This window comes from Theropithecus gelada, chromosome 19 (genome assembly GCF_003255815.1).
Source record: "Theropithecus gelada isolate Dixy chromosome 19, Tgel_1.0, whole genome shotgun sequence".
NCBI classification, from domain to species: domain Eukaryota; kingdom Metazoa; phylum Chordata; class Mammalia; order Primates; family Cercopithecidae; genus Theropithecus; species Theropithecus gelada.
The window spans coordinates 35,276,088-35,292,800 of record NC_037687.1 but is presented as its reverse complement, the minus strand read 5'-3'; the positions used below and the strand labels follow the sequence as shown (position 1 = coordinate 35,292,800).

Here is a 16,713-nt window from a genome sequence, read left to right as displayed (position 1 = left end):
CTCAGAGGTCCCCCTTGTCCAGCCGTGCTTGGAAAGGAAATCCCCTTTGTGTCTACTCAAGCTGGGACTGATGAGTTCCAAGGCCAGTGAGGCTGGTGAGTGATGTGGACGGCTAAGGAGCAAGGGAGGCTGGGGACCTGGGTTCTGGGGCCATTCTGGGACCAACTGCCCTGTGGCTCCAGCTACTGGGCAGAGACAGCAAACTGCCTATTTCCCAACCAGCAGAAGCCAGAAATCAGGATTCTTATTCAGAAACTCTGTATTATGAAAGTGGAATTTATGTTAAAATTCTCACACACACGGAGCAGGAGAAACGGAAGCCAACTGGGCTTTCCAGGGTCTTCTGCCCTCCACACTGAAACCTCAGGCCCAGCCTCTGCACAGAGGGGTGGGAAGGCACAGTTTGTGAACACCCACCTGAGGCAAGGAGGTCCCAGAGAGGGAGTGTTGTCATCCCAGGGCCATGTCGCGGGGAGGGAGGGAGCCTGGTGCTTGGCAGTCACCCCACAGGCACTGGTCACCCACAGAAAGGAACTCAGACCTCCCTCCAGGAGGCGGGGGCAAGGAGGGAGGGAGCAGCTCCTTTTCCTTGCACCCAGGTCTTTTGGGGGAGACCAGACCAGGGGCAGGGAACTGGCTTAGGACCCCCTGTTCACTCCGGCATCCCCTTCTGCCTCCAGAGTCTTCTACTGGTGCCCCAGAGGCTGCATCCAGGCCGCGAGAACAGCGAGGCCCCGAGTGACTGCGCCATGTGGCTGCTCATGGAGCCTCCGGCCGGTGGCCCTTGCGGTGGATGACCAGCTGCGACTTCCAGTCGAAGGCGCGGCCACAGTCACTGCAGAAGTGGCGCCGCTGGCCCGTGTGGCCCTTGCGATGGATGACCAGCTGCGACTTCCAGCTGAAGCTGCACCCGCACTCCTCACATGGGTAGCTCCGGGGGCCTGCGAGTGAATGTCGGGGATGGCGCGGAAAGGCCAGCTCCCCTTGCGGTGGCTTCTCAGTGCCTTCCCCGGCGGCTAGCCCTGGGGACTGCGCACCTGGCCCACTCGTGTGTGTCCGGTGGTGGATGACGAACACTGACTTCCAGTCAAAGCCGCGGCCACACTGCTCGCACGTGTAGGGCTTCCTAGGGGTGGTACCCGGCTCCAGTCTCGTCTCTGTGGGTGTGGGCTGAGTGGGCACTGGTGGTGTCCCTGGGCGTGTAGTGGGGGCAGGAGTGGTGGCCTCAGGCAGGCCCTCCCAGGCTGCAGGCCCTGGGCCCTGGGGCGGCTGGGCCTCTGGGCAGCCGGGTGGACCCTCACTCTCATTTCCTGGGGGCAGGGGCAAAGCAGGTGAGTTCCGGCACTTGGCACCCCCTCCCTCAGGCTTGTGGCTGTGGCACAAGCTCCCATCCCCCCAAGAGTGGGTGGCTCAGGTCCCACCCATACAGGAGGGGTGATTCAGGCTGGATGGTGTGGGGCACTCACCTGAGCGCAGGCTTCTGCAGACGCCTGTCCCCATGAGCAGCATCCCCAGCTCTGACTGGGCCTGTGCCTCTGGCTGGTGGGGCGGTAACCCTGCCCGGGTGGGGGGCACAGTTAGGCGCAGGTTTTGCATGAAGGAGGGGTGGGGTGGGTTCTAGCAGGAGACAGGGTGTTCCTTTGGAAGGTGGGAGAGCTGGGTAGGGCTGGTAGCAGAGAGTCCCTGCCCAGCTAGGGTGGGTGCAGGCCCCAGGGACAGGGGCGGGGTGGGGCTGGCTGGTCCTCACCCAGGGAGACCACTGTGCCGTACTTCTCCAGCATCGTATCCCAGTACAGTTCCTTCTGTGACCGGTCCAGCAGCCCCCACTCCTCCTGCGGATGTGGCCCATCACTGTAGGTGTCCTTCTACTCCTCCCCTGCCCTATCTGGTTCACATTCTTACTACCCGGGGGAGTCAGTAGGTTACCTATCCCTCATCTGCCCCTCCTGCTGAGAATGATCTCGAGGTGGGTGTTTGTTAAGTGCTAGGGTCCTCTTTCAGATCACCTGACCAGTGCGGCTGCTAGCTCTCATCCCCCTCCACTACCCCACCCTGCTGAGAGGGAGGGCCTGGCAGCATTACAGGGACCTGAGTGAGTTTATCAAGGAATGAACTCCCTGCTTGGGGGTCAGCCCTCCTTGCCTCCTGAGTCCCACCATCTGGGGCTTTGCTGGGTTGGGAAAATCATCCTGAGGGACAAGCTGTGGCAAGTCCAGGCGCAGGAAGGTGGCAGCTGTGAGGAGCCACAGCCAGAGATGGTGCTGGCTGGACGTGAGGACACTGTGGGAAGTGCAGCCTACCCACCCTGACTCACTTTCTGATTGTGCCATGGGGCTGTGGAGGGAGCCTGGAAGGACTTCTCAGCCTTGAAACACATCTCAACCAGCAATGCTGCTGAAGCTCCCAGTGGAGCTATTAGAAGCAGAGGAGCTGGGAGAGGAAAAGGCCTTGTTGCCCACACTTGGGAACCAAGTGATCCAGGTAGCAGGGGCCTCAAGCTGAGCTTCCAGGGCCAACAGGTGGCCTCTGAGGAAACCCCTGGGAGAGAAGGGACTTTGGGCATGTCCCAGGAAGAGTGTCTCCATCTGGTCTCAGGTGTGGGGGAGTCCTGCCACAGCTGGTCATCTTGTCTCCTCCCCAGCTACACGCAAACGTTCAAATCCCCAGGTTCTGGCTCAGGACTTCTGGGAGCAGCAAACCTCCCACCTGATTTCTCCGGAGGTGAGGAAGCCAAGCCCACCAGTTCCAGCCACTCTAAACTGCATTTTCATGGCTTGAGGCCCAAATCCTTTTTTTTTTTGTTTTTGACACACAGTTTTGCTCTTGTTGCCCAGGCTGGAGCGCAGTGGTGCGATCTCGGCTCACTGCAACCTCTGCCTCCTGGGTTCAAGAGATTGTTTTGCCTCATCCTCCCTAGAAGCTGGGATTACAGGCGCCTGCCACCACTTCTGGCTAATTTTTGTATTTTTAGTAGAGATGGGGTTTCACCATGTTGGCCAGGCTGGCCTCAAACTCCTGACCTCAGGTGATCCACCCACCTCGGCCTCCCAAAGTGCTAGGATTACAGGTGTGAGCCACCATGTCCAGCCCCAAATCCTTTTCAATAATAGATCACCAGTCTGTCCCTCTGCCCCAGGGCCTGTGGAGGGGTACAGCTGTTACACACTCCACTTCTGGGCAGCAAAGAGTCACTAGCCAAGGAGCCTGGAAAACCACCGGGCAGAGGGCAGCCATGGGGACACTCCCTTCCCACACCTGGGGCCTACACTTCCCACCTGGAGCGCTCACCTGAATCCTGGGAGGGTGGAAGGATGTGGAGGCTGCTTCTTGGTGTCCATGGTGCCCCTCAGGGGACTGCACTGCAAGTGGAGGGCTGGAGGATGCTGAAAAGTGGGGCAGATGGAAAGGTGGTGTCAGGGGCTGCCCACATGAGCCATGGCAGACAAGGAAATCCTCTGCTGTGTGACATGGCACGTAGCCAGCCCTTGGCTCCTGCCTCCCAGGGCCCCATCCCAGACAGGGACATCCACATTCATTTCAGGAGTCCCGGCCTTGACACAACCTCTCCTGGGACTCCCACCCTAGCCAGGAGTGTCCACGCTTCCTCCAGGAACCTTCCATCCCGGGTGGACCCCAATCTCACCCATTTCCTGTCCATCGACATTGGGCTCCTCCTTCACACTGCAGCTGAGCTGGACAGACCCCTCTATTCTGGTGTCCTGGGGACCCTCTCCAGGGGACTCCACTGTCCCTGAGGGGTGGGGGCTCCCCAATGGTTCCTCTGTTTTCTGAGCTGCAGGGAGCGCCTCCTGCTTCAGGATGTGGGCTGTGATCTGAGGAGAAGAAATAAGTCAAAAGGGTTCTAGCCAGGGTCTATCCCTCCAAGAAGCTGATGCCAGCCACACTCACCCAGCCCAACAGTTGCCCAGGGTCATGCTGTAGTCCTTCGACTAGGGCAGCGGCCTCCTCAGGACTGCCTGGCCGCTGACCGCGCACCCAGGCCTGGATCTCGGGAGGCAGTGTGCCCAGAAACTGCTCCAGCACCAGCATCTCCAGCATCTGCTCCTTGGAGTGTGCCTCAGGCTGCAGCCACTGGCGACACAGCTCACGCAGCCGGGCCAGGGCTTCTCGGGGACCTGCCACCTCCTGGTAGCGGAACCCTCGGAAGCGGAGGCGGGCAGTCTCAGGCTCCTCGAGGGCAGTCTCTGGGTCCATGAGGGGCAGGCATGGGGGACCCAGAGGGGATGGCATTTTTGCTCAAGGGGGTGGTCTTGGAATCGTCAAGATGGGCCTACAGAAAAGGAAGGGTCAGAATGTCAGTCAAGAGAATCTGGCCAGGGAAAGGCAGACACCAGGCCCCGCCCAGGGAGCTGAGACCAGGACCAAGTGTACTCTGAGGCCAGAGGAGGTAAAGCCAAGAAAGCTTCATGGAAGGAGGAGGGTCACAGGAGCTAAACAATGATGGCAAATGAGGGCAGGAGGAAGTCTCGGGGACAAATGCTTGGACGCAAGGTGTCCAAGGAGCTTCCCGGAAATTGCAAACAGGTCCAATAGGTGACTGCTGGAAGATGACGGTAAAGAGGTGGAGCAGGACAGTCATCAGAGTTCCAGGGCCACGCTGAGGAGCCACAGACAGTGCCTAGCCGAGGTGGGAGGAGAGTGGTCCAGGGAGGCAGGGGCTAGAAGGTGGAGCCAGGCTGTAAAGTAGGGGGGCAAGTCTCCCTCCACAATCTCGGGGATGTTGACTGGGTGGGACCTCCCTTAGGACTGGCTCTGGGGAGGGGTCACGTGGGGCCTATGGGGCAAGGCAAGGGCCGATGTGGACACCGTGCTCGCTGACCACAGCGAACCGTGGATGACTCTCACTGCCGGGGCCCGTGCATGTAAAAACGAAAGGCAAACGCCAAGAAAACCGGGGCCAACGCTCCACGTTGCGTGAGTCGAGGGATGGCCACAGCATCCCGGCCCTGAGGGTCTGGAGTGAAACACGCCCACCTGGACTGGCCTGAGAGACCAGGCCTGATACCCGGCCTATCCGAGGGATGCTCGAACTTCGGGGTCTGTTTCCCAAAGGGGAAGGCAAGAGGGAGGTGTTCCAAGAGGACGTGCCCGGGCCGGCCCCCCGGAGCGGTGTTGAGGGGGAGGGAAGGCCCGTGTGAAGGCTGAGCCAACGCGCGGGGCCTGTCGGGAGGTGGGCGGGCCCCCAGGGCGCCGAGAGCAGGACTGTGCAGGCCCGAGGGCGGCCCCAAACCCTCCCACGGGGTGGAACGGCTGCGCCGCCTCTGGCAGCCTGCGCTCACCTCTACCCCGGAGCCGTTGCTGGGAGGCCGCTTCCCGGAAGCGGCGCCGCGCAACGCGGGAGCCTTAGCCGGGAGTTGCCCCGGCGACGCCGCGCCGACCAATCTCTCGCCTGCACCGAAGGCACCACCCACGCCCTTTGAACTACGTTTCCCATGAGCGTCCGCAAGACAGGCGCGGCCGTGGCCCGCGGACTAGCATTTGCAGCAGCCTTTGAGGCCTGAGAGGCGCTCTGTTCCTCTAGGAGGTGCCGCAGAGTCCGCGTTATATGGACTCCCTCCGCCCTGGGAGCAGCTCTCCATGCTGTAAACCCGCGCGTCTGTACAGTGGACCGGTTCCTATTGGCAGGTGAGGGGAGAGGCAGAGGTTTTACCCAATCAGAGGGGGCGCCTGCTTGGCCCTCGCCGCTCCCACGCCATTTCCGCGGGCAGCCTCCAGAAAACAGGGCATATCCGGCCGCCTCCAGCTGTTCCCATGGCAACCCTCAGGCGCGTTGCCTCGACTTCCGAAGAGGCTGGAAGTGGCGGCCCAGTGGTGTCCTGGGTCGAGTAGTTCGCTGGCGCTTGCTTCCAAGTGGTCCCGGGAGAGGCGGTGGTGTGGAGGACCACCCTGCGCCTGGGCTTTCTCCCGGCGGGAGGGTGCGAGGGCCTTCTTTGCCCCGTTAAGCGCCCTGAGGAGGTACCGACGGTTGTGACCGCAGTCTCTGACGTCTTCAGATGTCAGTCCTACAAAGTTGGGGGCGGAAGTTTCCCTCCAGGCTGATGGGACGTGCTCAACTGTTTATTTCCCTTTTATTTAATTTGGGGAGCAGAACTAGACAGGGTGACACTAGTGTCTCCCAATAAGTGTTAGTTTTCTGTATCTGTGGGTTCAGATTTGCTTCCACACTTAAAGTGGCCGAGCCATTAATTATTCAGTCCTAAATTACACCGCCTGTTTTGGTTTCTTTGGATACCTGGGAATCCCCGCTGCCTGCTCCGGATGAAAAGCAATGGCCTTAATCGCTGATTGGAAGCACTGAGCATGTGCGTGGGTAAGACCTGTCAACTCGGAGCTTTCCAGAGGCGGCCTCAGGTTGTTTTCGGGGATGAGGTGCTTAGGTCTTTTCTCTGGGACTATGCGTAGTCTCAGAAAACAAATAAACTTTCACCCTCCACCAGGTGGGGGAGAGCAGTGGGGCGTTAAGGGCTTCTTCAGTAGCTGTTCCCCAGGCAGCTTTGTTATAGGTCTCCCGTCTCTGGGCTGCTGGTTCTCAGCCTTCTGCAGTTCTGGAGTCAGCCTGGTGGGAACGCTCTCCACTTCCCCAAGTCGCCACGAAGTATTTGGCCTTCCCTAACGTAGTGACAGCTCTCATCCATGTCTAGCTTAGGCATGCCATTGCTCCTGACTCCTCTTTCACCATCCTCATACTTGTGGGTTTATGTGTTTTAAATACTCCCCTCTGTGGTTTCAGTGGATTTCTGAGCCCACTGAGATGCAAGTGTTCAGTCTGACCTTTTGACCTAGAAGCCCAGGGATACTTTTACAGTCACTACCTACTCAAAAGTAAGAGCAGAGAGGGAGGTTGGAGGGAGGTCAGCTGAGGGGCCAAGACCTGCGTGGAGGTGGGAGCCTAGGCTGGGGGCCACTGACCAGTCATGGGTTTGGGGAGGGGGAGATTGGAAGAGGGTGGACAAACTGAGGGACAACAGGGGCACAAGCAGATACGGAAAGGAGCCTGATGGAGGGAGGAGGCTGGTGGGAAGACAAGGTAGGGCACTGAGCCCAGCCTGAGGGGTCAGGCGGGCTCAGGGCAGAAACTTTGTTCAAGAAGCATCTATCAAAGGCACAGAAATGATTTCATGTAACTCTCTGGGTATCTACTTGACAGATGCTTTTGCTCCTGACTCCCATGGGCTCCCCCAGAAAAGTGCTCTTTCAGGCAGGGAAGGGTTATTGTCTGCATTTCACAGCTCTGCAGACTTAGTGGGCGACAATGGTTCAGGGACCTACTGGGATTCTGGTGGCCCAAGTCTTGCAGGCTCCGGGGGAGCTGGGTCCTCTGTGTCTCCTCACAGATGGAAGAATCTGGCCCCAATATCAAGTAAGTGGGGCCTGAGTCTGCTCTTTGTGTATAGGGCAGGATAGCTGCAAGATTTTGGAAGATGGGATGGAGTGCCCACTGGTCTGGAGGCAGCCTTGCAGGGTCACCACATGGCCACGCCCTCTATCTCAGCAGCAGAAGGGACACGGCCCTGCCTTGGTTTCTCCACCTACCATCCTCCCATCGCCAGGATCCACCAGGACTCGTCTCCTAGCCCAGCTGCTGCTCCAGGCAGCCCCACTCTATCCCATTTCATCGAGCTCCTGGCTCCCACAACCCAACTCTGGCCCTGAAAAGGATACAGGTATCCCACTCCCTCCCTGGGCCGCAGACAGGCTGCATCGCTACTCTGTGGCCTCTTGAGGGTACCCAGGTTGAAGCCAAGTCCAGGAACTTCTGTGACGACGACAAACGCTGATGGCATGTCAGGGTATGTTCAATACCATCTGCATTGTATGAGGGTGAAATGGGTGTCAGGTTGCTACCGTTCACACACGTTTAAAAAGAAACCTTTATCAGAGAAGCTCTTTGAACTGTTATTGAAAACCACCATGCTCTGGAGTAGGGACAAGAGGCTATGCTCTGGAGGTCCCAACTGCTGTACAGGAAACTGCAACACCTATTCCGAGTTGCAGAAGCTAGTCGGTTTTTTCTTTTTTGTTTTTTTTTTTTTCCATTAAGGAGAACATGAATTTGCTTGGAGGTGAGGCTCCAGGTAGGGACACGGCCTGGTCTGCTGAAGGCCACAGGAAGCAAATGGCCCCCAGTCCACCCTCCTGTCCCGGCCATGCAGGGCCATTATACTGGGGTGGGGAGGTCCTCAGGAGGGTGTCACACATGGCCTTAGGTAATAGCAAGTCCTTCCTATTCAGCTCTCTGTCCAGCCTCCAAATGAGGAGGGATAATGGGGGTAAGGTGAGACAGGGGCTGGGGGGGGAAGTGGCCACCACACCCAGCAAAAATGAGCAGCTCCATCTTGTCTGAAGTTAACATCATCCCCTCAGGTGTAAAGGCTCCTCATCACATCGACTTTGGTAAGCGAGTCAGTGACAGGCCTTGGCCAAGCTGAGACTTGGGCGAACACCTGAACGAGTGCCACTGGAAAGCCATCATCCTAGCTCTGTCCTTCCAAAGCTGAGAGTCACATGTTCCCCCATGGGCATCCCTCTCCTGAGTCGGCTATGTGTGTGAAGCCAGGCCAGGCCCTCATACCTGACCAACCAGAGTGCAGCCCAGGAGATGAGGCATCTGGATGCTGGATCAGTCCACACGGACTTGGGTACCGACTCCACTGTGTGCCATGGGAAACTCACCTTCCCCTTTGTGTCAGTTTCCTCATCTTCCAAGTCAGGATACCAGCCACAGCAGCCATCTCACAGGGCTTCAGGAGAAATTTCCCAGCACTCAGGACGGGAGCTGGCAGTGAGCATGTGTTGGCTCTCATTAGGACCCCACCTGTCAGCGTCTGCAAACATGATGTTCAGTGGACCCAAACCTTTTCTTTTCCCAGAGGAGGTGGCTGACACTGAGAGCCCACACCCTGATCCCCAGTCCCTTGTGGTCTCTTGTCTGCTAGGCTGGCCTCTAGGAAGCCTTGGATGAACAGAGGCAGTGGTGGGTTGAGAATACCCTCAGTGGGCATCTATCCAGCAGCCAGTTTGTATGCAGCTGTCATAAGTTTCTCTAGGCCACCCCCAACCCATGCCCGCATCCCCCTCACCTTAGCACCCACTGTCAACACACGAAGCAGCACCACAGTGCAGTGCTGTGACTGTCCACCTCCTACGGGCTCTGAATAGTCTCGGCCCCACTAGAGTTCAGCCACCACATCCTCCCCATGAGGCTTCTGTAGTGCTACCTCTTTGGGGATGGAGGTGTGATCTGTGGGTGAACTGGCAAATCCTGTCCCCAAGTGCAAAAGAAATCACAGCCAAAGCCCTGACTAGCAAGCACGAGGCTTTTTCTCTGCTGTGGATCTGCAGAGGACATATGCCCTTTAGCTGTGGACGGGATTCACACAAGGCCAGGGCTGCAACCTGTGACCTCAGACCTCCCCTGGCTCCGAGACTGCGGCTGGGCCCGAGGCGGGAGTGGGCTCGGTTTCCTTCCCTGGCGCACCTTCTGGTGATGTCGCGGAAACAGACCTGGCCTGGGGGTGCAAGCTGGCCCTGGATCGCCGGACGGGCTTCTCGCCGGTATGGATCCTCTGGTGGTGGAAGAGGGCCGGGCGCTCACGGAAGGCGCGGCCACACTGCGTGCACACGAAGGGCTTCTCGCCCGTGTGAATGCGCCGGTGGCTCAGCAGCACAGCGCCCTTGGCGAAGGCCTTGCCACAGTCCCCACAGCGGAAGGGCCGCTCGCCCGTGTGCAGGAGCTGGTGCTGGGTGAGGTTGGAGCTGTGGCTAAAGGCGCGGCCGCACTGTGGGCAGGCGAAGGGCTTCTCGCCTGTGTGCACGCGCTGGTGCTTAAAGAGCGAGGAGCCCTGGCTGAAGGCGGCACCACAGAGCGCGCACACGAAGGGCTTCTCGCCCGTGTGCGTACGCTCGTGCTGGATCAGGTGCGAGTTGCGGCAGAAGCGGCGGCCACACTGTGCGCAGGCATAGGGACGCCCGCCCGCGTGGATCTTGCGGTGCTGGCTGAGGTTGGAGCCATGGCTGAAGGCCTTGCCGCACTCGGAGCAGCTGAAGGACTTCTCGGCCGTGTGGATGCGCTGGTGCCGCACCAGTGAGGAGCTGTGCCGGAAGGCCTTGCCGCACACGGGGCAGGCGTAGGGCGTCTCGCCGCTGTGGATGCGCTGGTGCTGCGTCAGGTGCGACGTCTGGCTGAAGGCCTTGCCGCACTGGGCGCACTCGTAGGGCCGCTCCCCGGTGTGGGTGCGTAGGTGCTTGAGGAGGTCGGAGCTCTTCACGAACACTTTGCTGCACGCCCTGCATTCGAAGGACTTCTCCCCAGCGGGGAGAGCCTCGCCCAGCTCATCCCAGGTGGAAGGTTCCTGACCACCGAGGAGTCTCTGAGGCTCCTGCCAAGTCGGACCCATTCCATGATGCCCTCGACCGCTGGCGGCCTCCAGATCCGGGGCATTCCCGAAGGCTCTCCCAGGGACCTCCTGTGCACATGGCTTCTGCCGCTCAGGGGTCCTGGGCCGCCTCCCAGGCACCGGGTGCTCTGTGAGGGTCTTTTCCCTAAGCTGGCCGCCCTCAGGAGGCCTAAGCGGGGAGGTCAGTCGCAGGCTGACGCTGGCTTGCCCACTGCCCGAGCCTAGCAGGAGTCTCTCCCAGTAGATCACCGACACCCCTGTGGGTTTTCTCTCCCGAGATGGGGAGGCACCCCGTTGTCGCTGCAGGCTTTTTACACTGTGGTAGGCACTGGCAACTGGGAAGATGCTAGTAGTCATCCCAGGTGGGGTATCTGGGAAAGCTCGTGGCCATTCTCCAGAAACATCTCCATCCTCTGCCACACTCCAGGAACCTAAAGGCAGAGAAACGGTGGTTGCCGGGGGCATCCTGGTTAGGAGAGGACCAGGGCAGGTTGAGTGGACAGGCAAGAAGGAACCGGGGCAGGGGGGCTGACACAAAAGCTTAGGGGAAAAGTAGAGGCGAGGCCGGCCCTCCAGGAGAGGACTGGGGTTTGAAGGAACCATCTGCCCTGACAGGTGTGGCACTGACTACACTGGGGACTCCCATGAGCAAGACGGCAGCCCCCAGACACCCGGGATGTGAAGCTGAGAAAACTGAGCGGCTGCTGTATGCCACATACATCTCCACACTGGCTATTCCGCCCATCTCCTGTCCATTGCTCACCTATGGTCCCCCCGGCTCAGGCACCCACTCCCCAACCTGCTCGTGCAATGACTTCCATCCAGTGCTCTATACTCCTGAATCCTGCTTACTGCCTCCCTCTCCCACCACACCAGGAGCCCCAGAAAAGCAGGACTAGGATCATCCTGATTGAGGCTGTGCCTACATTGCCTGGAATGGGCCTGGCCACTGTGAGCACTCAGGAAACGTTTGCTGAACACAAAGATGAATGATGGGTGAAAGATATGACCTATTAATTATGGCAGTGACGCCGGGCGCGGTGGCTCACGCCTGTAATCCCAGCACTTTGGGAGGCCGAGACGGGCAGATCACGAGGTCAGGAGATCCAGACCATCCTGGCTAACACGGTGAAACCCCGTCTCTACTAAAAATACAAAAAATTAGCCGGGTGCTGTGGCGGGTGCCTGTAGGCCCAGCTACTCGGGAGGCTGAGGCAGGAGAATGGCGTGAACCCGGGAGGCGGAGCTTGCAGTGAGCCAAGATCGCGCCACTGCGCTCCAGCCTGGGCGACAGAGCAAGACTGTCTCAAAAAAAAAAAAAATTATGGCAGTGACTAGCCATGGAGGGTCTGAGGCCAGCCCAGCTGATGGCAGGACTCTGAGATGGTCTCACCACAGCCTGAGTACCCTTCTGTGCCAACCCAGCTCCTGTGCCCTTGGAGCGCCACCCTCAAGGGCAGCTAAGGCTGCAGCCTCCAGGAGGCGCTGATGACAGAAGGGAAGGGAATCAGGTGGGAGGCAGGTGAGGAGGGTGCTTCTGGGGAGTCTGGGAAGCAGGGACAGAGGCGTGGCCACAGGTTGCTCCCGAGTTCACCCCCCCTGAGCTCCCACTCACCAGGGTTGCGCCTCCTGTAGGTGTTCCTGGACAGGATCGTGTCCGTTCCGCTGGGAACCCAGGGCTCCTCGCCACGCTCAAGCTGGATGACCACACGAGGTCGAGAGGTGGAGAGTCCTGTGAGGAGGAGGTACAGGTTAGAGTCCAGCCCCAGCTCAAGACAACCGACCTCCAAACAGAGGGCAGGAGTCAGGGCTTCGTGGAAACAGAAAATGTCATCTGTGCAACAGGAGAATCTAAAGATGGCACAGGGCAAGGGGCTCACAGGAATAGCTCACTCACCCCAAGGCAGCAACTGTGCCCAGAGCACCAAAGGAAGGGGACTGAGCCCAGGCCTGGAGAAGCCACAGCCGGACAGGGCCAAAGGAAGTGGTTGAGCCAACCAGACTGCATGTCTACAGGACCAGACCCCTATTCCACATGACCCCTGGCTGCAAGGTATGGGCCTGCTCATCAGCCACCAGGGAGGTGAGGGGCAGTCCCGGATAGTCAGCTTCTCATCAATTTGCCCGTTTCATAGAGTATCCAGGACCTTACCCAGCGAGGCCACAAGTGCAAAGTTGTCCAGCATCACACGGCGGTACAGGGCCCTCTGGGCTGTGTCCAGGAGCCCCCACTCCTCCTGGGAGAAGTACACAGCCACATCCTCGAAGGCCATCTGGTCCTAAAAGAGCAGGGAGGAGGAGACAGGCATGGTCTAAGGCTGGGTTATCCAATCTTTTGGCTTCCCTGGGCCACACTGGAAGAATTGTCTTGGGCAACACATAAAATACACTAATGACAGCTGATGAGCTAGAAAAAAAATTTTGCAAAAACATCTCATGTTTTAAGAAAGTTTATGAACTTGTTCTGGGCTGCATTCAAAGCCATCCTGGGCCGTGGGCTGGACAAGCTTGGTTTAAGGTATGGCTGTGAGCCAGGACCAAGCTCCCCATCCCAATAGCCACCTCCCATGATGTCCCTCAGACACTCACCCTCCTTCCCTGGGTTCTGCCCCCACCATCTTCAGATGGCACTTCCCTCACATGTCTGGGAACCCTCCCCTCTGCCCTCCCTGACCAGACCCCAGATGCCTTCTTGGCCTCCCCACTGGCCACGCCATACACAAGCAAACTAGAGCAAGCCCTGGCTGAGCCCTCAGCTGCCACACCAAGGGCAGCCCCAGGTATCCACTCATGATTCAGCATGACCAGATGCACCTTTCCTGCTCTTGGAACAAGAAACTCTGTAAGTCCCAGCTGGGGCTTCCCAGGCATACCCATCACTGGGACCCTCCCCTGCTGAGCCTGCTTGCCAGACATTTCCAGGCTGCTCATCCAACCTGAGGGACTGGATGATTTTCACCAGTCGCCACAGGGGAGCAGCCCCAAGAACCTGTGAACACAGGAACTGAATCCCTTCCTCTTTCCACGGTGTCCCCTCTCTTTCTTCCCCTCTGTTGCCACCCTTCCCTCCTCAGCTGGGTGCTAGGCTCTTCCCAATAGCCCCAGTCATCCCAGCTGGTCTTCTTCACCCTCAAGCCTAACTGCCCACACCTGGCTGAGTCCCTACCCATTCCTTAGTCCAGTTCATAGGCCCTGTCCTCAGCCCAGGACACCAACAACGTCAGGTCCGGTGACATGACCAACCTGGGACATCCCAGACTCCTGAGCTTTCCCCCTAAAGGAAACCTGCTTTCCCTTCAATTCTCCTGTCTACAGCAGCTCCCTTCTTCCAGGCGCTCAGGGTGAACAACATGGAGCAGTTCGTTCTTCAAACAGCCCACACCTGATGCATCCGCAGATCCACCAGAATTCACCTGGCCGCTCACCTCCACTGCTGCCCAGACTGTGGCAGTCGGTTCTTCCCTTCATGCCGACACCCCTGGCATGTCTGTTCTCCACGCAACAAACGGTGGAACCGTTTTAAAACCCCAACTCAGAGGATGTCCTGATTCTGTTCAAAACCCGACGCCCCCGAGAAAAAACCCACCTCCTCGCCTGCTACTGCAGCCACACACGTCCCCTCTCCCCCAGCTCCACATCGAGAGCGCTCAGTCCCAGAAGCTCCTGGGCTCCGGCTCCCCTCCCAGGTTTTGCACACGCAGGACTCTCCCCTCGGAGCTTCCTTCAGGACCTCAGCCCTCTGACTGCCGGAAGTCGGGAGCCCACCGGTGCCCTGGACACAGGGGTTTGCACTGACCCCCGCAACCCCCCAGGACGGGGAGAGGAAAGACAACGAGGCGAGGTCTAGGAAGCGGCCTCCCTCCGTGGGGGCGCGGTCTGTGGGAGCCGGGACTCCCCTGCCTCCCCGGCGCGGGCTTGTCAGCGCCGCCGCCGCCAGCGGAACCCGCAGCTGGGAGCGAAGAAAGGAGTGAACCACCCGGCACCGCCATCCCCGCCCGCAGCGTCCCAGGGCCGCCCCGCGCCTCAGCCTCCCCGCCAGTCAGGGACGTGGAACGCCCAGCGCGCAGCCTCCTGGCCTGCCGCACCGTGGGAGAGCGCATGGCTCCCGCCGCGGCCCGACAGTCCCCGGGACGCCCACAACGCACTCTGAGAAACAGAGGCTTGGGGGCGCGGCCGGTGGCCGGCGCCCTTGGTCACGACGCGTGCGCAGGGCGGGCCCGACGCGAACCCTCAGCCAGTACCTTCCTCGCCGCCAGCCTCGGGCCCCGGGAACCTCCTGGAAACTGGCCCCGACCCGCGGGCCCCAGCACAGACCACCGGTATGGCCTGACGCGGGCGGCCAATGACAGTCCCACCGCCGGAACTCCAGCCCTTCGGTTCTCATTGGCCCAATGCGCGCCGCGGACGCTTGCGCACAGCCTTCCGGGTCATGTGGTTCCCGCCCGTTTCCCTGCGTGGAGGCGGGGCCACTGCCGGTCTCCTTGGCAACGCCCAAGCCCCCGCCGCGCGGGGCGTTGGGAAATGGAGTCGCGCGGCGGCCTCGGGTTTTCAGGGGTTTGGTGGCGCTGGTGCACTCGCCCGGTGTGTAGTCCTGCCTTCTGCATTCCCGGTGTCCTCCCAAGCAGCCCGAGACTAAACCCTGCAGGTGCAAAAGCAGAAACTGCCGAGGTTCCAGAAAGCACCACCAGCAGGCAGCACGGAGGAGAAAACGCACCGGGTAGGGCAGGTGTAGGTGGAGGCGCCGATGCCTGGAGCTCCGGGTTACCTTCCCAGCTCAGCCTGTCACTGATGTGCATCCTGGGCGCGGGTTTGACCTCTCTGTGTCAGTGTCCCGTAAAGGTTTAAGGTCAGTTTTTCAACCTTTACACCAAGAATTCTCAGCCCGTAACCCTACATTTGCCTCAAGTCTGTGATTGTTCTTGGACTCTTGCCCAAAGCATCTGTTTTCCTTGTAATTTGGATGGGCAGAAGGTACTTCCCCAGCCTTGCTTGTCCTTAGACCATCTAGTTCTTGTCTTGCCCTACACATCACAATATTGATTCTTTTTTCCTTTTTTCTTGGGACCCATTTAAGTGTCTTTTTTTTTTTTTTTCCCCCCCACAGGGTCTTATTCTGTTGTCCATGCTGGAGTGCAGTGGCACGATCTCGGCTCACTGCAACCTCTGCCTCCAGGTTCCAGTGATCCTCCCGCCTCAGCCTCCCTAGTAGCTGGGATCACAGGTGCGCGCCACCGCGCCTGGCTAATTTTTTTATTTTTAGTAGAGACGGAATTTCACCATGTTGGCCAGGCTGGTCTTGAACTCCTGACCTCAGGTGATCTGCCCGCCTCGGTCTCCCAAAGTGCTGGGATTATAGGCCAATTTAAGTGTCTTTGACACATAAAAACGAAAGGCAGAGCAGTATCAATAGAGATTGTCCCTCTTGGCAGAGAATAAAAGGTTCTCTCTTTGTCTTGTTTTTGGAACCTGTAGACAGTTCTCAGGTGTCCAGTTCCTTAACTCTTTTTGCCTCCTTCCCTCTATACCTACCTCCATCTATAACTATCTCTCTGTCAAATGTCAGCTATAACTGTCCACCTAATTGATTCTACTTGTAAATCCTTGTAGAGCAAGGGAGCTCATCATGTTTTGAATGTTTTAATATAAATTTTGCTACTTTGAAAGAATTTAAGAACATTTCAGGACTGGGTGCAGTGGCTCACACCTGGAATCTGAGCACTTTGGATGGCCAAGGTGAGCGATCACTTGAGCCTAGGAGTTTGAGACCAGCCTGAGCAACAAAATGAGACCCCATCTGTATTAAAAAAAAAAGAAAAATTAGCTGAGCATGGTCTTGCAAGCCTGTAATACCAGCTACATGGGAGACTGAGGTGGGAGAATTGCTTGAGCTCAGGAGTTGGAGTGTTCAGTGAGCGATGATGGAGCCACTGCACTCCAGCCTGGGTAAGAGAGAGACCCTGTCTCAGGAAAAAACAAACAAACAAAAACCCTGAAGAAAAAAAAAACCCAACACTTAGAAGTATTAAAGTTGTGATTTAATCAAATGCTTAGAGGCATTATTGCCATTTCAAGCAGTGTATGCATGTTTGGAGGCATTTTAACTCTTTAAACGTTTCATTTTTTAATTTTTTATTTAATTATTTATTTGAGACAGCATCTTGCTCTGTCACCCAGGCTGGAGCAGAGTGACGCAATCTCGGCTCACTGCAATCTCTGCCTCCTGGGCTTAAGAGATTTTCGTGCCTCAGCCTCCCGAATAGTTGGAATTACAGGTGCATGCCACCACACCCATCTA

At 58.3% G+C, this 16,713-nt stretch overlaps 2 protein-coding genes across 2 annotated transcripts; both read right to left on the bottom strand.

Moving 5' to 3' along the window:
• Nucleotides 1-260: 260 nt before the first annotated feature.
• Nucleotides 261-5,608, bottom strand: ZNF446 (zinc finger protein 446). Its single transcript, XM_025367956.1, has 7 exons — nt 4,996-5,608; nt 3,910-4,291; nt 3,644-3,833; nt 3,289-3,383; nt 1,748-1,832; nt 1,467-1,556; nt 261-1,310 (listed from the first exon to the last, which is right to left on the bottom strand). The coding sequence occupies exons 2-7, from the start codon at nt 4,249-4,251 to the stop codon at nt 760-762; spliced, it is 1,353 nt and encodes a 450-aa protein (XP_025223741.1). The 5' UTR covers nt 4,252-4,291; nt 4,996-5,608; the 3' UTR covers nt 261-759.
• Nucleotides 5,609-6,062: 454 nt separating this feature from the next.
• On the bottom strand, nt 6,063-15,108 carry LOC112612938 (zinc finger protein 324A). Its single transcript, XM_025367954.1, has 4 exons — nt 14,660-15,108; nt 12,571-12,697; nt 12,034-12,150; nt 6,063-10,849 (listed from the first exon to the last, which is right to left on the bottom strand). The coding sequence occupies exons 2-4, from the start codon at nt 12,689-12,691 to the stop codon at nt 9,426-9,428; spliced, it is 1,662 nt and encodes a 553-aa protein (XP_025223739.1). The 5' UTR covers nt 12,692-12,697; nt 14,660-15,108; the 3' UTR covers nt 6,063-9,425.
• Between the last annotated feature and the right edge of the window lie 1,605 nt (nt 15,109-16,713).